This window comes from Gopherus flavomarginatus, chromosome 4 (assembly GCF_025201925.1).
Source record: "Gopherus flavomarginatus isolate rGopFla2 chromosome 4, rGopFla2.mat.asm, whole genome shotgun sequence".
Lineage (NCBI taxonomy): Eukaryota > Metazoa > Chordata > Testudines > Testudinidae > Gopherus > Gopherus flavomarginatus.
In genome coordinates, this window is record NC_066620.1 from 169835108 (window position 1) to 169855864 (window position 20757).

The 20757-nt window shown below is 46.5% G+C and overlaps 2 protein-coding genes across 15 annotated transcripts in view; one reads left to right on the forward strand and one right to left on the reverse strand.

Moving 5' to 3' along the window:
- DST (dystonin) overlaps positions 1-20757 on the forward strand; it is a 452383-nt gene that overhangs the window by 37196 nt on the left and 394430 nt on the right. For 6 of the 13 annotated variants that reach the window (XM_050950494.1, XM_050950495.1, XM_050950498.1 and 3 more), the window contains exon 4: positions 17837-18044. In XM_050950494.1, coding sequence (XP_050806451.1) covers positions 17837-18044 — 208 coding nt within the window. Of the gene's footprint in view, positions 1-17836; positions 18045-19760; positions 20540-20757 lie in introns of those variants that run through there. The other 7 variants (XM_050950492.1, XM_050950503.1, XM_050950504.1 and 4 more) reach the window with 3 other exon arrangements.
- On the reverse strand, positions 8278-17483 carry LOC127049647 (E3 SUMO-protein ligase ZBED1-like). 2 transcript variants are annotated; one of them, XM_050950783.1, is made up of 3 exons: positions 17349-17483; positions 16724-17089; positions 8278-12682 (listed from the first exon to the last, which is right to left on the reverse strand). In XM_050950783.1, exon 3 carries the CDS (start codon positions 12265-12267, stop codon positions 10510-10512), a length of 1758 nt encoding a protein of 585 aa, XP_050806740.1. In that variant the 5' UTR covers positions 12268-12682; positions 16724-17089; positions 17349-17483; the 3' UTR covers positions 8278-10509. The 2 variants fall into 2 exon arrangements, with proteins under 2 accessions (XP_050806740.1, XP_050806741.1); XM_050950784.1 differs by lacking the exon at positions 16724-17089.

Sequence of the window (20757 nt, forward strand, 5' to 3'; positions counted from 1 at the left end):
ACTGGGCCAAGCGCAGCTGGCCTACTGCAACTTTGATCCAGAGCAAGTTAGAGACTACTGTCAGGTGAAGGCTATTTTAGATTACGTGGATATCAGTGAAGAGACAAATCAGCAGTGCTTTAGAGCTGAGATGAACCCTAAACAGGCATGCCTCCAGAGGGTGATGCAATGATTAAAAAGCATTGCTGGTGGTGGTTTTACCCTGAGGAGTACTCTGGGGTCTAAGTTGCAGAGTTGGTCCAAACAGAACAGTTCTGTATCCATATTTCCACAAAGGGGCTGAGAATGGGTGCTCTGGTATTGCCCCAAGTCATTATCAAACATAGTGCAGCTGATGGAGAATTTTCTTATGCTTGATGGGTTGCTAAAAATAGGACCCGCACAGCAGCTGCCCGCTCACCAACTAGGGCCACTGACAATGCCAGATGTCTGCCAGGAGATGATGAAACCTGGGTCTGACAGAAAACATGCAATCCAGAGACCCAAGCTACCTGCATGGAGAGAGGAAGACTATGGCAAGACACAGGGCTGAGCTCACAGGAGGTATCGCCTGGATAGCTGCTTGGTGATGCAAACAACAGGGCTGGAGCCTTTGAGCCGAGACACAGGTCCCACTCATAATTTAAACCCACTCCCCACGAGGAAGGAGCTGTGGGGATAAACTTGGTGACCTGCTACTCCTGTGGGAGAAAGAAGCATATGAGGAAAGATTGCCAATTTATTTGCAAATATGCACAGGCTTGGATGGCAGGACAGAGGGCCCGCAGGAGGACTCTCCCCAACTTGACAGTCCCAGTAAGGATCCAGTGGAAGGGAGGTACTGGGGCTTGTAGATTTAGGGTAGAGTGAAACAGTGATGCAGGTTGGTTTAGTGGCCTAGATGATCAGCCCAGAGAGGAAAATTGGCTTGCATTGGATACATGAAGATGTAAAGCCTTATCCCAGCAGACAAGTGGAGCAGATAGTGCGGACCTACACTAATTCAAATTACAGTAGCACTACCCAATAAATTAGCATACCTAGTGATAATAGGGCAAGATTGGCCCTCCCTTTGGCAAATCATTAATGAACTGACCAGTGCCACAGTGGAGCCCTGTGAGAGGCCCTGGCCTGCGAACACTGTGAACCTAGCAGGCCTGAGCAATCTGACGACCTCCAGAAGGGGACATCCTCAGGACAGGGCCAGAGATGCATGAATAGCTGGCACCTATCCTGGACCTCGAGGCCCTACTGCAGTTGGGAAGCTTCATCTAAAAGCAGCATGATGAGGGGATGCTTAGCTGTGCCTACAAACAGGTGGTGTCCATGCTGGCAGCTGACTCCCAGTAGCTGGGACAATACCCTCACTTTGTGCTAAAGAAGCTGCGGCTATATCATGTGGAGCAGAACCTGCTGTTGGAGGTAATAAGAATTCAGCTGCAGGTGCCCCATAACTACTGCTGGGCTGCAATCCAGTCGGCACACGATATTCCCTGCATGGGGCATCGAGGGCAGAAGACAACCCTGGACTGGTTACTGGCCTGCTTTTTCTGGATGGGGGGGACCATGAGGTAAGGTAGTATTGCTCTTCCTGCTCCGAGTGTCAGTATTCAGCAGCAAAGAATGTCTCAAAAGCCTTCTTAGTCCTAGTGCCATCATTTGAAAGAATAGGGATAGACGTGGTTGGACTTCTAAAAAAGAGCTTCTTGGAAAACCAATTTATACTTGTAGTGGAGACGATACCGCTTGCTGTCCCAAAGCCATGATTAAATCAAGTCTTCCTGACTAGTGATTTAAATCAAATCCACCCTGCCAGAATCCCACTGAAGATGTGAACCTTCTGGATTGTAGTTTAACTTTCTCAAGGACCATACAATAAGATGTTGCACATAGCCATACAGACTTTGCACTGGATTCTACAATGCTGTTGCACTTTCCTTAATTACAGGAGAAATACACAGCTCTAAAATAATAAACCATACATGCATTTCCTATGTCAGTTTCCTCTCCACTCCAGAACATTCTTTGGGATGGGGTCAGTATTGTTTGGGCCATCCAGCATTCTTCTGTTGCAGTACATTGCTTGTGCATTGAAACATGGAGCCTTGTGCCCAAGCTCTTTTTTTCTCACATTTGCTGAGCCTTCTTCTTCCTCTCATAACAACCTCCTGTTCAGTCATCTATGTCTTCGTCCTGTTTGGTAAGTTTCCACTGCTCCAAACCTGCAGTCCAGCTTGGCTGAATTGGTTTTGCAACACAGGCACCCTCCTTAGTACAGCTATAATGTTGTCTGAGTACCATCTTTAAGGTTGACATTTCTCCATTGTCTCCCTTATACCACTAGCCATTGTAATTTCTGTCCAACATGGAGGTAAAGAGGCAACAGAGGTGGCAGTTGGCCCCCACATTCAAAATGAAGTTTGCAGCTTGGTAAAGTTGCATGCAGAGAATTCATAATCTCATAGAGAATTCATAAATTGAAGGCAGATTCCCGAAATTGTCACATTTCTCCATCAAAAAATAACAGAATAGGGGTACTCAACAAGTACCTCTGGGATGTTCCAGCACCCCGCTTCTAGACGGAGCATCTGTGGTTATTACTTAGTAATTCAAACTTCATACGTTTGTTCAATTAGTAAACAATTTCAGTGATCATACCCCAAATATAGTTTTTTGACTCTATTATAGACCAGTTCCCACCTACATCAACTAAATCTTCTCCTTTGTTGTGCCAGGGAAGGAGTGAATAGAGGCAGAGTCCATAGAACCCTCATCTGTTTTTGCCTCCCCAATATTTTTGATTGGTAGGGGAGGCCATGAGAGTTCAGTCCCCTTCATTCATTCTGGGGAACGGTGGGATGTGCTTCTTCCCCTATCCCCCTCAGGTTTAGTTACCTTTTGACAGACCACCCTGAAACTTCAGATTAAGAGGAACCTGTCCCCTTCTTTTCTGTCTGCACTTCTCTAATCAGTTGCCACACACTCCTCTGTTTTTTTTCCTAACCTCTGGTGGGTACCATGAGGTTGGCAGTATTCTTTACTGCCCTCAGTTTTCCCTCTCTTAGTGGAATTCTGATACATGCCACCTCACAAATGTGCCTCTTTTTCTCCACATCCAGCAGGATTTTTGACCACACAGTCAGCAGTGACTTGAATTCCTCAGCAAGGATAAGCAGAGAGCTTGCCCCATGGGCCACTGAGTCTGACTTTGGTAGTGGGATTAATCCTGTTTCATCCTTTCCCGATAACACTTCAAAAGAAATATTCTTCCATATTCCCACAGTCAGGATCCCAGAAAATTCTTTGGTGTCCATATTGACTTTGGCTACAGGCAGATCAATGGAGTTCATCCTAAGGACTCTTACTCACATCTGTTTGCCTGCGAGTACCTGACTGGGTACCCCTTATGTCCTTCCTTCTGGGTCCTATGGGGATAGCCAGGGCTGGCTCCAGGCATCAGCGCAGCAAGCAGGTGCCTGGGGCGGTCAACGGAAAGGGGTGGCACGTCCGGCTCTTTGGCGGCAACTTGGGGGTGGGTCCCTCAGTCCGTCCTGGAGGGTAGGATATGCTGTCGAAGAAACACCATCGGTAGAGTGCTGATCGCGGCTTCTTTTTTTTTTTTGGCCGCTTGAGGCAGCAAAAACGTTGGAGGCGGCCCTGGGCATAGCTGGACCTTCTTCTGTTTCAATTAGTGGTGTTTGTCCTGGTTAGCCAGCTTCTGTCACTCCAGCTCTTCCTGAGTACTGTGATACCTGGCCTCCAGCTCCATCCATCTCTCATCTGTGAATAGTCTTTTCTATTCTAGTTGCAGTCTTCCCTACTCCAGCCTCTCCTGCTCTGGGTCAGTTGCCCTCACTGCTGCATTTTCCAGGCTGTCTGTGAAACCATCTGTGGCATGGTATCCTTGGTCACCTGCATGCGCTCTAGGAGAAAAACGAACCCATCCAGCTCCCTTGTATGGAGCAGGTGTCTATCCTGTCTCAAGTCATGAGAGCACAGCATGCCCATCAACTCAGATTTTTTCTGTTCAGCAGCAAACCACACTGAACACACAAGCCCAATGGCTGCTCTTTCTTAAGCTGTTTGTAATTCATACCTGCGATCTACTTTATCTGTTCTCAGCTCTCAATTTAGGAGCAAAAGGAGCTAGGTCCTTGCTAAGATGTTTTCAAAAGTTTTACACACTACCACGCTGATCCTGTATATTGCAACCATTCTGCCACATGCAGCTGCTTACACATTGCTCAAAACTCCAACACCCTGGTTATTGCCCTCTCCTTTGATGCCAAGAAAGCATTTGACAGGGTTGAATGGCCAGACTCTCAGCTGATGTAAATCGATGTAGCTCTGTTTTCTTCAGTGGACTTAACGTTAGTTTACAGCTGGTGTGAATCTTCCCTTTTGGGTGTGGAAATTAATTTATGTAATGGTTTCAGTAATTATGTAATAAACCCACCCTCTTTTTATAATGAATAGTGTTAATTCTTTTGCATTGAAAGGTGTCCCTCTGTGATGCACTGTTGTTCATTCTGGCCAAGGAGCCACTTGCAGCCAAAATGTGAGCTTGTGAAGTTATGCAACATAGAATTAATGGCTGTGCTCTGAACACTGTAGCCTTGATTCTCCACTGCATCTAAACTCTGCTTTAATCCACAACACATTAAGAGATGCCTCTTGATGGATTTAGGAAATGACAATTAGTCGTTGTTGATACTGTCCCACAGGCGGGATTCTCAGTGCCATCAGATTCTTATGGTATCATTCACATTTCTTGAGGCTACACAGGAAAAGCACTAAACTCATCACACAAAATAACAGAAGTCAGATTTCAGCATCAGCTTTTATGAAGATTGATCAAGTCTGGTTTCTTCCTCCAGCTACTTTTCCATCTCCAGATTAGGAAATCTCCTTTTCTGTTGCAATTATGGTTCCTCTGTAGAAAAATGACGTTTTGATACACAAAGTAATTATTTGCTTCCCTTCAAGAATATGCGAATGTTTTGTTATTTCAGCTTTGGAAATATATACCACTGAAACAGTGTTTTGTGACTACATAAAAACTAAACAATGGGCCTATGTGTTAGGACCATTTAATGTAAAATAAGCCGTAACATTTACTGGTTTCCTACCTGTTTGAACCATTTAAGTATATTACCTGATGCCAAAGATCAGAGAAGCAGTATTAACAATGCTGCACGAGTTCATAGGGTATGGGATCCCTATATTATAGGCACTTGCTTGCATATTTATATGAATGGCATGTAAATGCAACATTGGCAGCCAAAACAATTACATTAATAAACTGGAAGAGTGAGGCAATGCTCTGCATTGATTTGTGGATTACTGTCCTTCTGGAAGTAGTGAAATGTTTGAGAACTATCTTCATTCCGTTCTCACAAATAAAATAGCATTACAATCTCATCTGGATTTCTGGACTTCATATGAATGTTGTATTAGCTCTGAGATGGATTTCCACTAGGAAAACCCCTACTGCTCCCTGGCCCTGAAACACCCTTTCCCAGAGAGAGAGAGAGAGAGAGAGAGAGAGAGTCTTTCTCTATTGTAGGCTTCATGTCCTCAAGTGCCCTTTTACTCTTTTGAATCCTTACCTCTTTAAGACCATTTCCTGGGTGACTGACCTGATGCCATCTAGTAAAGATCCTGTTTCTTTATTAAGAGGCCTGTGGAACTCCTTGAGCTTGCTTAGTGGTGTCTTTATGACAATAATTATAGAATCAAACTCCATGTTGTGGTGGAATAAGATATGTGGAATGCCTAGTGTCATCGTCTGTTGCCATTAGAAAAGGAGACAGTAAATTCTCTCTACTGAAAGGTAATTTGCCCATATGGTTGGTGAGCCTAAGTGGACATGAAGGTAATTTAATGTTCATGACTTTTAATTTTAGCTTATTTTTCTTGTGCCTTCTTGTTGCTTTATTGAATAAAATGGAAGAATCTGTAGACAGATCCATATGGCCTGATCCTATAGCCACTTGGTGTTTGAATGTCTGTTACAATGATCCAGATGCACATATGGAAGAAAAATAGATGAATATTCATCTAACATGATTGAGTATCAATATGTGAAGTTTTGCTACTCAATGTTTTTACTATGCTTTTTTGAGAATAAGACCATTGCTTTTACATTGCCCTTGTTTGTAGCCCTCATTTGCTTGCCCGTTTTGGCACTGTAATTATTCCTGATACCATGCATTCCCATGTGGTTCACAAGGTCTGCTTATACACGTTTGCTGTTTTGTACTTTGCATCCCCATATCACAACCAGGATTCATGTGGTAAATATTTAACACCAGGAACACTCAGTCCTTCTTGGTCTCATCTTATATTTATTAAGCTACTTTAGCAGACATTCCACTCCAATATTTCTCAGTTTGAGATCTCAATTAAAATAAAATGGGCAAAAGTAACTTATTTAATGCTAACAGACTCACTATTCTCCAAACAGCAGGAGTCTTATGAAAATATACTAATTTCCTAAAATTATTATTCAAATATTAACTTTTTTATTTCACAATTCCTTTTATCTGTTTCTGTTTTCTTCCTTTATTTCTATTCATATTCATAAAGAACTTGACAAAATAAAAGCAAAATAAAATATGTGCTAGTGATTCCCAGTTAGTTCAATATTACTGAAATATAAATAATACAGAGTTAGATTAAAGTTTTAGCCTCCGCCCAGAGTGAAGAACAGTGTATAGCTGTGCTTTCAGCTGATACCCTGCATGAAGGGTCCCTGTTCAGAAGGAGGCTGTGAAGGTGCAAAATGCATACAGCACCTGCTCCATAATGAGCCTTTAGTTAGCCAGCACAACCTCAGAAGCGGTGACATTCCTAAAGGATGGGGTGCTTGACGGTTGCTTTGATTCAATACAGTCCCTGGACAGCTTCAGTCAGCTGAATTAAAAGCTGCTCTTCCCTAACAGAATCCCCATTGGAACAGCAGTACATAGCCCACTTGCTTTCTGGAAGGCTAATCATTGTGAGGTGCAGTTTCTCTCTCTGACATCTGGGGCTGCCATGCCTCAGTTTCTCTGTGGCTGGCTAAATGGATTTTGGTGATTTTGATGCTTTGGACCTCCCTTCTAGAGGAAAAAAAGAGCCCAGATGAAGGAAAATCCGAATGAAACAAGTTCAGCTGCCTTCAGGGGCTAGCTCCATTGGCTTGTCCTCCTTTAGCAAATAGTTTTTTGGACCTCAAGGCAGAGGTTTCTCCACCACTTGCCTATGGGCATTATGAGGCATCCAATCTACAAGCCGCAGCCCTGGACCCTAAATCTTGGGATCTGTCCTAAATGCAAGATTACCTTGCTGTGTAGTTTCCTAGAGCCATTTTCAACAGTGCCCCTCTATGGTTAGGCCTTTTATCTGACCTTTCCCAAGCAGTCCTCTGCGAGGCCTTCCCCAGGCTCTATCTCCTTCTTCCTCCCAACCCCTGGTTACAGGAAAATTCCTTATAGTCCTCTCCCTTACTGAAAACAGGCTTCCTTTTATATGTCCCAGCAGACCTGGCTCTCAGTCAGTTGTTCTTAGTCACATGCTTTCAGAGAAAAACTCAGGCACAGCTCAGAGCTGAGAATTGAAACCTTAAATGCTTATTAGCCCTGGGACAATCCCACATGGGAAGCAGCTGCCCAGAATTTGTGTGTGCAGTTTGCATCCACCTGTGGTAGTGCAGGTGTATGGACCCACTGAGATCAACCATACGCTTCTAATGCCAGCAAAACTCCCATTAGATTTGCCTGTTCATGGACTACAGAATTGGATGTGTAAGGTGTTCGATATATAACGAGAGCTATGCTAATTCAGTATTTCACCGCTGTTCAACAGTAGACACCACAAATAAGTTTTCAATCTAATGAAATATACTTAGCAATATATTCCAAGCGCTGTACAAACATTATCAAAAATACTATGATCCTTACAACACACCTAATATTATAAATGAGAAATAAGGACTATGAGGCCGAGAAATTAAGAGTGAAATCAGGATGATAAAAACTGATGATTTAAAAAAATTGGATTTTTTTAAATTTAAATTGAGGATTTTGTAATTTAAATTGCATTTTAAAAAAATTAAATATTTAAAATGAAATGTTAAGTTGCAACCTATGTTAAGGTCTAAGCTTTTTAAAATCTATTAAAATCAATTATATTCATGTTGGGATTCACTCTGAAACCTCTTTCCACTTGGCTTCCCAGAAACGAAGTTCAACTCCACATTTTGTCACACAGATATTTTTATTTGGCATAAAGCAAAGCTATGCTGTGTTGCTCAGTCTCAAGTGTAGGAGGTGGGTATAGGGCATACCACACATCCAAAGTTACACAGAAAACCTCTTCCTTTATATACGTGTACACATCACACTGCATTTACTATACTTTGCATCACATGTTTTGGGATTGGCTTGGTTACTCTGTAGAAACCAATCCCTGTACAGCATGCTCTGTCCATGCGTTCATGCATGATCTGACCTCTACTTTATGTTACATTTAGGCTTGTTTATTAATACCAGAATGTTCCTGCTGATCTTAGCTGGCTATCCTGACTCCAGCATAATGCTTGTTATGGCAACTTAACCTTTCCAATGATGCCCACTAAGAAAGAAGCAAGTTACTTATGTCAAGCCAGGACTGCAATTAAATGCAAAAATAATGTTAAGCAGTACATGTTTGCTGTCAGGTTTTGAAGAAATACAACCCACTGAACTGGTGGAAATCACTGGCTAAGAATTTGGAACCACAGTTTTTTGAAGTACTGAACCAGTTTTTGACAGCAGGTGTAGAGAAAATATTTTAACCATTTCTGTCTATCCATCTGGTTCAATTCAATTACTTGTTAATTAAAAACATAAGAATGGTCATACTAAGGTCAAGCCAATGGTCTGTCTAGCCCAGTATCCTGTCTTCTGACAATGGCTAGTGCCAGATGCTTCAGAAGGAATGAATAGAACGGGGCAGTTATTGAGTGTTCAATCCATCCCCTGTCATCCAATTCCAGCTTCTGGCAGTCAGAAGTTTAGGGACACCCAGAGCATGTGGTTGCATCTCTGACCATCTTGACTAGTAGCCATTGATGGACTTATCCTCTATGAACTTATCTAATTTTTTTTAACCAAGTTATTCTTATGGCTCTGTAGGAATGTGTGGCCATCCCTTCCTGTCAGTCTTGGAGAGAGGCCATGCCCCCTCGATCTTGGATCTCTACCAAGGCAAAGGTTATTGGGGTAATTAACAGTCTCTAAGGCCCCAGTTGTGTAGGCAGGGTCAGGTGTCAAGCAGCCCGGAGCCATAGTCTCATGTGGGGCAGGACAGAAAGTCTAATGAGCTCAGGCCCTCAGGCAGGGTGGGGCACCCAACAATCAAGGGGGCTCAGGCCCTCAGGCAGGGTGGAGTGAAAAACAGTCTAGGGGATCTGGCCCTCAGGAAGGGGGGAACACGACACAGTCTAGGGGCTTAGGCCCTCAGGCAGGGCAGAGTACAACACACATGTCCTGACGTTCTGGCTCTTGCGGACAGCAGACAAACACAGGCCTCTTGGCCTAGAGTGAGGAGGCTGCCACCCCGGGGTGGGATTGGCAGCAGAGGAGTAGGGGAACCTGGGCCCATCCTATGCACTGGAACCCAGCCCAGGCCCCTAACAGTGGCAGAGGGTTCAGCCACTGGATCAGTGGGGATTCAGCCAAAACATGCAGACTGGATTCAGGCAATGACACAACCAGACGATAGTCTAGTGTCTCAGGGCTACTTCCGACATTCCCCTTAAGGTGTATCTGTGGCTCGGGGTCGTCCTCCATCTCCCTGGGGTATACTGCTAATGGCAGTCCTAGCAGCTCCTTGGTGTCCCTGGTGGCAGACAGCTCTGGCAGCTTTTCCAGGACCTCAGCGCTGTAGCAGTCTTTGTCTGGCTTGAGAGACACAGTAGTGGACGAGAGCTGTCCATCACCTCCAGCAGATCCAGCCCAACTGAGCTTCAGGCCCTACCTTTTATATTTCCTGTCCCTACCCCTCTGCTTCCGGTGGGGTTGCTGGGGTTCCTCCCCGTCAGTCTCAGCGGGTGGCCATGCCCCCTCAAAACATCCTCTGGCAATGATTTCCACAGGCTGACTGTGCATTGTGTGAAGAAGTACTTTCTTATGCTAGTTTTAGGGCTGTGAAATTATTAAAAAATTAATTGTGATTAATCACGAGATAAAAAAATAGTTGCGATTAATTGCAGTTTTAATCACACTGTTAAACAGTGCGATTAAGTGGATGTATTCTACATTTTTAAATACACTGATTTCAATTACAACACAGAATACAAAGTGTACAGTGCTCACTTTATACTACTGTTTTTGATTACAAATATTTGCACTATAAATAAGATAAACAAAAGTAGTAGTTTTCAATTCACCTCATACAAGTACTGTAGTGCAATCTTTATTGTGAAAATGTGTAATTTTTTTTTTACATAACTACATTCAAAAATAAAACGATGTAAAACTTTAGAGCCTACAGGTCCACTCAGTCCTACTTCTTGTTCAGCCAATCGCTAAGACAAACAAGTTTGTTTACATTTACGGGAGATAATGCTGCCCTCTTCTTATTTACAATGTCACCTGAAAGTGAGAACAGGCGTTCACATGGCACTGCTGTAGCCGGCGTTGCAAGGTATTTACGTGCCACATATGCTAAACATTTGTATGCCCCTTCATGCTTCGACCACCATTCCAGAGGACATGTTTCCATGCTGATGACAGGTTCTGCTCGATAACGATCCAAAGCAGTGCAGACTGACGCACATTCATTTTCATCATCTGCCACCAATGGAAGGTTCATTTTCTTTTTTGGTGGTTCAAGTTCTGTAGTTTCCGCATTGGAGTGTTGCTCTTTTAAGACTTCTGACATCATGTTCCACACCTCATCCCTTTCAGATTTTGGAAGGCACTTCAGATGCTTAAACCTTGGGTCAAGTGCTGTAGCTATCTTTAGAAATCTCATATTGGTACCTTCTTTGTGTTTTGTCAGATCTGCAGTGAAAGTGTTCTTAAACTGAATAACATATTCTGGGTCGTCATCTGAGACTTCCATAACACTAAATATATGGCAGAATGCGGGTAAAACCACAGAGCAGGAGACATACAATTCTCCGCCAAGGAGTTCAGTCACAAACCTGCAGGGCTCAAGTAGTGTTTCTAGCTTTTGCAGTTTTTCAAAATCCTTACCTGTTGGCACTGATAGTTTCTGTTTTTGAAGTGCTGATGTGGCTGTGATAGTGGCTTTATTGCAAAGCAGGTGCTGAACCATACCCAATGTGGAGTTCCATCTTGTTGAAATATCTTGAACAAGAGGTTCTTGTTTCTGTCCCTTTGCAGCTGGTTGTATTCCTAGCTCTGTATTGTTAATTGGACTGTGTTTGAAATGGCCCACAAGTTTTCTACATTTTTCCAGTATGTTTTCAAAACCACCATCACTGAGTGCTACTGTAATGGATTGCTGCAGACTGTGAGCGATGCATGTCATGTGTTCAAAAGGCAAATGACTGTCTGCTGCTATCATACTATGTGCACTGTCAGTACTAATTGTTGTTACTTTTTCTTGAATATTCCATTCTTTTGCAACATCCAAGAAACACTCTGCACATGATTCAGCATCTCTCTCTTCAGTATGCATTACAGTTAAAGCAAATGACTGCAGGGTCCATGAAGCATCAATCAGGTGTGCTGTGACTCCAAGATAGCTGTGATTGCCCAAGGACGTCCAGTGATCACCACTCAAAGCAACAGCTAGTGCATTTTTCAAAAGCTCCAACTTTGTAGTCTTCTCGTTGTTATATAGATCATGTATTTGTGATGCAATGGTTCCTTCGGAGGGCAAAGTGTATAACTGATTGGAAGATGCAATTTGAATAATATCTCTTAGCCCTCTGTCATTTACAATGTTGAGTGGTCTGCAGTCCATAGCTACCCACTTTGCAATAGCATTGGTTAAGGTGTTGTACTTCGTTTGATCCATGGGCTTGTAACGATCCTGAAACTCTGCAAGTGTACTCTGTTGCGGTTGGATGGATTCATTGGCTGTTGGTGGGTTATCTGTAGCACAAGAACTGGAGGCAAAAGCATGTTTAGCACGTAAGTGGTACTGCAGACTTGAAGTACTTCGATGGTACTGGAACTCAGCCTGGCAATAGATACAGATAACCGTCCTTTTATCCAGAGAACCATCTGAAAATTTTTTAAAAATAAACCTCCCATTCAAAAGACCTGATCTTTTGCTGCTTTGCTCCATTAACTTTTTCTGATATTTAATCACTCCAGAGCACGAGAATACAGTAGAACTGTGCCAGTGTCTGGAATAATTCAGTAAATTCTATATAATCAATATATATTTGTGTCCTGTTCAAAGGAGCCTTTGCAGTCAATATGGAAAGATTTTACCTCAGGATTTTAGCATTCAGTATGGAAGTGAATTGTGCAGGAGGCTTTTTTTTCCTGCTGCTGCTGGATTAGCCTTTATTATGTATATATACTATTTTGTATGTGTCTCTTTTAGAGGAGTCCTGGCTTCTTGAAGGGGTAAGATTTTTATCTGAGAAAGTCAGTGTTCTGGAGCTGGGAGGGGTGTGAGTTGTGCAGGAGAAGGGTGGATTCTTGATGCTGCTCCTGTTGGGTTGGGTTTCTTCTGAGCTCGTCAGGCTCGCCTCCTGTCCAAAGAGGAAGAGTTTCATCTTAGATATTTGCATTCATTGTTCGGGTGGAGAGGGAGAGTGGACTGGGGGAGGGAAAGAGGATGGGGAGGAAGCAAATAATCACTTGTGCAGGAGGAGGGAGGTGTTTTGCTGCTGCTTCTGGAAGGGTGGTTTCTGGTACTGGGATCATCAGGCTTGCCTGCTTTTACTGAACTGGGTAGACTCCCTTCAGCTGAGTGAGACCTTGTCTGGAAGGGAGAGTGGATTTTACCTCAAGGACTTGGCATGCACCAGGGGAGGAGAGGCCAGTGCAGGGAGGCTGAGCTCGCCAGGCTCCTGTTGTCTATGTGGTACCCCTCACTTCCCCCTCTTAGGAGTCCTGAGCAGCTGCCTCCAGCAGCAGAGCTGGCCTTAGGGAAAATGGTACTCTGGGTGTACTTGTATTTTGTGCCCCTGACCCCCATGGGCATCCCCCCTTTATCCCGGCCCCCATGAGCTCCCCACCCCTCCATCGCCCCTGGCCTGCAGGGGCTACCCAACCCCCCTTCACCTTTGAAAGAGGTGTCAGGGCTCAGTCCCAGCACAAATTAAGCACTGGCTGGGCAGCTGGTGCTGACCGGGCACCCAGCTCTGAAGACAATGCTGCTGCTAGCAGTAGCCCAAAAGTAAGGATGGCATGGTATATGGTGTATCGCCACCATTACTTCTGCACTTCTGCTGTGGCTTGTGGTGCCTGGCACTCAGAACGCAGCTCAAGGTGGGCTCTGTATTGTCACCTAGGGGCTGCATCTTGCCGAGCCCATGGCAATCTCGCAGCCCTCTGATCACTCCTGTCTCACGAGGGGCACCATTTCAAATTCAGGTTCGGCATGAGAGAATGTGTGTGTGTTTTGGGGGAGAAATGTGTGTGTGTGTGTGTGTTGTGGGTGGGAGGGGGAGGGGAGGGTGTTAGGAGAACCCTGTCTCTTTAAGTAGAGCACTCAAGAGTCTGAACGCTTTTTCAGCCAGCAGCAGTTGGTGTCAGCAACACTCACTCCTGAGCCAGCAGCAGCAGCAGACAAGTGCACCCTGTTCCCAGACCCCAGCTTAGCGGCAACTGGGTACATGGGTGGGGGGAGGGATATACCCCAACATCAGCCCCCTCCACTTCCTGCCCCCACTCTATGCAGCAGACAGGAGGCAGGCTCTTGGTTTGCAGCAGCTTGGCCAGGGGTGGCTCCATGGGGAGTGGGGAGGAGGCAGGAGCAGCAATGGAGCTGGGTGGTGGGAGAAGGGGCACCTCTGCCCCAGAGGCAGCAGCATGTGGCCGCCCACACCTAAGCCTAGCCCTGTCCAGCAGGGAGGTGATGGTGCAGGTGGCAGAGGGACGGTCTCCTCTCTTCCCCCTGAAAGGTATTTAACTGACTCTCTCAAATCACCCACTGACTAGAGGATAGGGTCATGATCGATTAGTGCAGTAGGAAGAGGGGGAGAGCGCTGGAGATGCCCGGGGATGGGATCCGGTGGCAGTAGTTCTAAAGCGCCCTTTCCCTGCTTCGCGACATTGTGGCAGCTGGCTGTTGCCCTTACCCCTTCCCTCAGAACAATGGATCATCGGGGGGAGGGGGAGTGCATCTGGTCTGTATATTATGGAGTTTCTTATGCCCGGCTGCCTCCTGCTGGCTGCCACAACCTGTGCCTCCCTCCCCACCGGGCCGTCGCCAAGTCCCATCACCAGAGATGTGCCAGTAACGCTTGTTAAAAAAAATGCATTAATTTGTTTTGAATTAATCGCATGAGTTAAGTGTGATTAATTGACAGCCCTAGTTAGTTTTAAACCTGCTGCCTACTAATTTCACTGGGTAACCCCTGGTTCTCATGTTATGTAAAGGGATAAATAACACTTGCCTATTCACTTTTTCCACACCATTCATAACTTTATAGATCTCTATCATATTCCCCCTGACTTGTCTCTTTTCTGAGATGAATGGTCCATGTCTTTTTAATCTCTTCTCATATGGAAGCTGTTCCATACCCCTAATCATTTTTGTTGCCTTTCTCTGTACCTTTTCCAATTTTAATAAATCTTTTTTGAGCTGAGGCGACCAGAACTGAATGCAGTGTTAAAGGTATGGGCATACTATGGATTTATATAGTGGCATTATGGTATTTTTTGGTCTTATCTATCCCTCTTCTAGTGGTTCCTAACATTCTGTTAGCTTTTTGACTGCTGCTGCACATTGAGCAGATGTTTTCAGAGAACTATTAACGATGACTCCCAAGATCTCATTCTTAAATGCAAACAGCTAATTTGAGGTTCTTTTTTCCAGTGTGCATTACTTTGTATTTATCAACATTAAATTTCATCTGCCATTTTCATAGAATCATAGAAACGTAGGACTGGAAGGGACCTCAAGAGGCCTTCCAGTACAGTCCTCTGCACTCAAGGCAGGACTAAGTATTCTAGACCATCCCTGACAGCAGTGGCGAATTATCGCATGGGCCAAGGGGGCCCGTGCCCAGGGTTCCCTGCCAATTTAGGGTGCCTGGAAAAGTCTCCCCCTCCTGCAGCCACAGGGCCGCGGCAGGGGCGCTGAGCTTCTCTAGTCTTGGGGTTGCAGCGGTGGGGGCTGGAAAGGAGTGAGTGGGGGAAGGAGCAGAAGGGGGTGGGACCATAGGTGGAAGGGGCAGAATAGGGGCAGGACCACAGGCCCAAGGGGTGGGATGGGGCCACAGTTCTGGTGCCAACACCCCCTCCCCCAATTGCTCCGCCCCAGGGTCCCAGGAGACCTTAATCTGTCTCTGCCTGACAGGTTTTTGTCTAACCTGCTCTTAAAAACCTCCAATGACGAAGATTCCACAACCTCCCTAGGTAATTTATTCCAGTGCTTAACCACCTGACAGTTAGGAAGTTTTTCCTAATGTCCAATCTAACACCCCTCGCACCCCCAGCCACAATTAAACCCCACTGCTTGTTGTCCTATCCTCAGAGGTTAATCCGAACAATTTTTCTCCTTCCTCCTTCTAACTGGTGCAGGGCCAATGTGTGTAGGGGGAGATGGGATATGTGGACTCCATGAAGGCTGGACATGCCTAGTTGGGAACCATGGAGCTGAGGCCCTTGAGGACTTCTTTTCATGTTAGTTGCAGAAGTCTTTGAAGCTAAGGTCAGGCCAGGAGAAACTGAACTCATGTCTACACAAAATTATTGATCAAACCTCTGTCTACCAGGAATTATTGACTAAACTTCCCTACCCCTGCAAGGGGTGCACTTAAACTGTAGGAGTAGGGTACCTGCACCTCTATTCTGTGGCCTTGTGAGAAGAATTCCATTTTCCATGAGTACTACAGGATTTCCCCTGCACCAACACCAGTTAGAGAATCATAGCTCTGATTAGATCTCCACAGCTTTGACTCCCAGCACTCTGCTCAATCCCCTACGCTGTCTTTACATCATGTTTTGGTGAACAATGCAAGAATTTAGTGAGAGAATTGTTCAAAATTATTGTTTTGGATTCACTGTTTTTTCTGTACTTTAACACATCGACCTGAACAATGATAGAAAAGGGAACATTTGAATATGATCACCCACTAATGTTTGTTCACCCTTTATTTAGAGGATTATTTAACTGTGTATGATTGCAATTTAGGCTGTAGCATAAAATTTTCATTGCATTATTCAATCAATTATGCTTCTGGGTTGTGCAGTTTTCATTTAAAAAAAACTAAATTGCCAATCTAAATAACAATATATCTTGTCAACCAATGCATGATTACAGTGAAAACCATAAAAAAACATTTCAGAAGTGAAAGAAAAATTATCAATAATAATTGAGCCACAATGAATTATGTTTTAATTCAATAAGGGCACATCTCAAGCCCTTCTAGAGGAGGCTGGCAGCCAAAAAACCAAGTTGAAAATATTAGCAGGCATTTATATCTTCAGTTTCCTGATCCAAGAAACAGTGGAGTCTAGAAGGGCTGAAGATGGACTCTACAAAACAAAGAATACTAATATATAACAAACCAGATTGAGAATAACATGCCACGAAAAAATTAATGCCACTAAAATCATACCCTGGGTTGGAGCCAGATTACACAGCGCAAGGACTATTGTAAATCTCCATCTTGAATCAGAAAATATAGGCATTGTTTTCCAATCAGGTGCACTGGCAAAGTCCCAAACATCCTTAAGTAGGAAATGCAGAGAAACAAATAGGAAGGCACACGAAATTGCATCAGTTCCCCAGCACTTGTGTGCGAGGGTCGATCCTGAAGATTTGTTCACCAAATATAGACTAAAGTGCTACCATTTAAGCATCTCATTTTCCCACTTCCTCTAACAGGCTAGGGAATCCAGAAATGGCACCGCCGGTTCATGGCCCTGCACTGCATCATTTTTATTCCCGGCAGTGATCCGGTTCTGGGCAGCTGCTGACTGCTCTGTTTATTAGAAAAAGATAAACAAGCATAAAGGATATAAACCGAGATCAAACATTTGTTTACTGAAGCTGTCTCGGCAGAGAGAGGCTGAAAACCGCCATTTGTGCACCCAGTGACTCGAAAAGAGGCTGTGCGAAGAAACACACTTCCTTTCTCCTTCGCTCCTAGTCAATGCACTTCTCTGGGAATTGGCTACTCTGGTTAGAAAGCTAGGGCTAAAAAAGGGAGTCCCGCAAGAACGCGCGTACAGGAGACTTACCAGGGTGTGGTTTCGGAAACCTACTTGCAGTAACAAAGGCTCAGCATCCTGCGTTTGTTGGTGGGGTTTTTTTTAGACAGAGTTACATTAATGATTTAATCAGCAGCCTGGTGATGGTAAATCTTTTCCTTGGCCTGGCGGGGGAGCCAAATGCTATCAGTTTGTAACCGGGAAGGTTTTTGTTGCTGCTGGGTTTATTGTTGGGCTAGTCCGAGATCATTTGTGAGCTGGTTGCCTGACCGCAGGCCACACTTCTTCCGCATAAATCCTCCTAAATGCATCGTCACTAAATCAGGATATTTGGGGGGGGGGGGTACCATCTGTGGAGTTACACATACATACCCATATAAATATACAACGATGGTGAGCGACCTATTTTTTTCAGTGTTTTTATTTCTAGGTGGGGCGTTTGTAAAACAGTCTAGGCGGACTGTGGCGATCACACTATGTATTGTATATTCATGCAGTCTCTGTGTATCTCCCTGTAGAGCTCTGGAAACGCCTCCTACCGATGCTCCATGTCTTCCTCTGCGGATTTCTCCGATGAAGATGATTTCAGCCAGAAATCTGGCTCCGTGTCTCCAGCACCGGGGGACACACTGCCCTGGAACCTGCCGAAACATGAGAGATCCAAGCGGAAAATTCAAGGCGGCTCCGTGCTGGACCCAGCCGAGAGAGCGGTGCTTAGGATAGCCGGTAAGAGCAGGCTCTAGGCAGCCAGACAGTGAGACCCACCAACCCGCATGTGCCCACACCATGGGCTTGCATGAGATAGATCATGCCAAAGATGTATGGGGGGAGGCTTGTTCATTGGCTTTGTAATATAGCCTTTAAAAATCCTGCAGGTCCGTGGAGTGGTGACTAAGCTATTTGGCCATGTTTTCCCGTTGAGTGAAGTAATGCTTGTGGGAAAGGGGAAAAAAAGATGAAACGTGCGGGTGCGCCCATTAAACTTCCATGTGAAAACGCATTAACAGTGAGCAGTTCATTCGCAATAACTCTGATTTCACATTGTGTATGCATCTTGGTCGATGTACACACAGGCACACTTAATTGTCTTTTGTGTCTTAATGGGAGAGAGGCCACATTAAATTCAGGGAGAGGCTGGGATCATCCAGCTGGGCTCTGAATATCCTTTTAGGCGGTGTATGTGGCAACAGTGTCTGTGTAGAACAGCTCTTTGTCCATTTAGGCACATTGGGGGCCGTGCCGCTTAGGAGCCCCTCGACTGAATATTGTAGGAAAGGCACAAGTGTGTTCTAATATGTGGATGGTCACTTACTCTGGCAACGAATGGCATTGAAACGGGGCAGATGCCTTGTTCTCCCCAGCTGAAAATTGACAACACCGTGTAAATTAATTCTGGGGAAAGGCAGTGGTCATCTGTATTACCCACGGAGATTGGTTCTGTGTGTATGTATCATCCCTTCCCTCTTCGGGGTTTATTTCAAAGATGTTTTCACCTAATGGGGCGACTGTGAGGATGCAGCGGGCTCGGACCCTGTGTGGGGATGGTTGGTACAGCAGCCAAAGGTCTTTCCTCCCCATCCCGCTGCGTATTCGCTGCCCTTAGCCGGTGTAGTGTGAAAAACTGCTCTGTCTTAAGTTGTACCGGCACAATGCACAGCCAGGGCTTCTCCAGACCCTGTGTCTGACAGAGAGGTGGCCCTGCTGCTGGTAGCGGGGTGATGGGCGGGGCAGCAGGGAATCGGGCAGACAGACATCCGCGTGGGTCTCATAGGAGTGCTCGGAAATTCAAGCGACTGCGCCCAGCACGGCGGCTGCCCCCTCCCCCCCCCGGCCATGGTGGCAGAGCACCGAGGGGCCTGCGATCGGCCGGGGGGGGGGGGGAGGCAAGCAGGGGGTAGGGCCGGACTAAGGGCTCTGAGTTGCTGGCGAGGCATGGGTGGTTTCGGCACCACGCAGCTGCCCAGCCTGGCTGTACATTTCTTTGAGGCTTGGGGGGGAGCGGGGCGGCCTAGGGCCCGGGAAAGCCGCGTGCATGTAGGGGGGGTCAGGGAGCCCGGGGCAGGCCCTGCCCTGGCGGACAGGCGCGAGGATCCGGGACATGGCGAGTGAGAGGCGGGAGGGGGTGGAGAGGGGGCCGGTCCGGCAGCGCAGGCGCAGTTGGCGCTCACTGACACGGGGGCGCATGTGAGCGGCGAGGACACCTGCTGCAGGAGCAGCGAGTGCCCCGCGCCGCAGGCCCGGCGTCCCCCGGGCAGTAGTAGCGAGAGGGCGGATGGGGGAAATGGCAGCTGCTGCTACAGAGCATCCCTAACGCGGGCGGCCCCGGCCCGCGGATCCCCCCCACGGGCGCTGCGGAGGGGGAGGTGTTGCGGGCGGTACCAGCCCCTCGCCCCCGGAGTGGCACGTCGCTGGGGGGCTCTGGCAGAGCGGTGGTGGCAGCTTGCTGGCCTCAGGCTGGCTGGGCTGGGGCGGAGGGGGAAAGCGGCTTCCCGAGGGCTCGTGCGGAAACCAAGACAATGGGAAGGTCCTGGCCAGAGAGGGCTGCGCGGAGGGAGGAACCCCAGGCAGCTGGCGAGTTCCTAGCAGCAGCCTAGCGAGCTCTGGAGAGAAAAGCCCCGGGGCAGGGCTGCCGAGCCAAGCACAACCAGAGCCAGACAGGGAGCCAGGCGCCGGGGGAGGGAAGGGCTCCCGCTGCAGCATTTATTCAGGCAAAACCCTCAGTGCACTTGCACAAGTGGGGCCTGCAGCAGCATCGGGCCCTAAGTGATCACCCAGGAGCGATTTAACTGTCAAGAAGGGAGAAATGTCTCCATGAAGAAGGAGCCGGCGGTCACCTCCGTGGCCGGGCTGTGGCGCCCATGCTGTCCTGGAGCTGCTGCAGCCCTGGCTGCCTTCCTACTCTCAGGCCGTTAGCCGAGCGCAGAGATTTGCTGCTAATGAAATCCGAGAGGAAGCCCTTGCTATTGGAGCCACACACATGCTCACACACGGCTCGGGAGGGGGGCATGGGCGTTTCCTCGGCCAGCTTGCATAGCACCCCTCCTCCCTCCCTCTAGCCTTTTTTTGCAGTTCCCAAGGCTTCGTGCTGTCTGCAGCCTTGGAGTGAACTGGTCAGTGTTACCCTCCAGCCATGGCTGGTTACCTTTCCCCTGGTGCTTACCACTATGCCGAAGAACAGGAGTACCTACAGGCTTACGAAGATGTCCTGGAGAGATACAAAGGTACAGTAGATTAGCTCTGCAGCACGGGGCATGGGTTTACCAGGTACATGCTAATAGTGTAGAGCTTACTTTAAATAGCGCTGGTGGTTGCAAGTAAACAAGGGTCAGAATCAGATTCTCTGGATATCTGCTATTTCAGTCGGCTACCAACAAGAGTTTGAAGTGGAAGATTCTGAAACGTCCTCAGACAAGATCCGTTGCCTCCTGGAGAGGGTCAT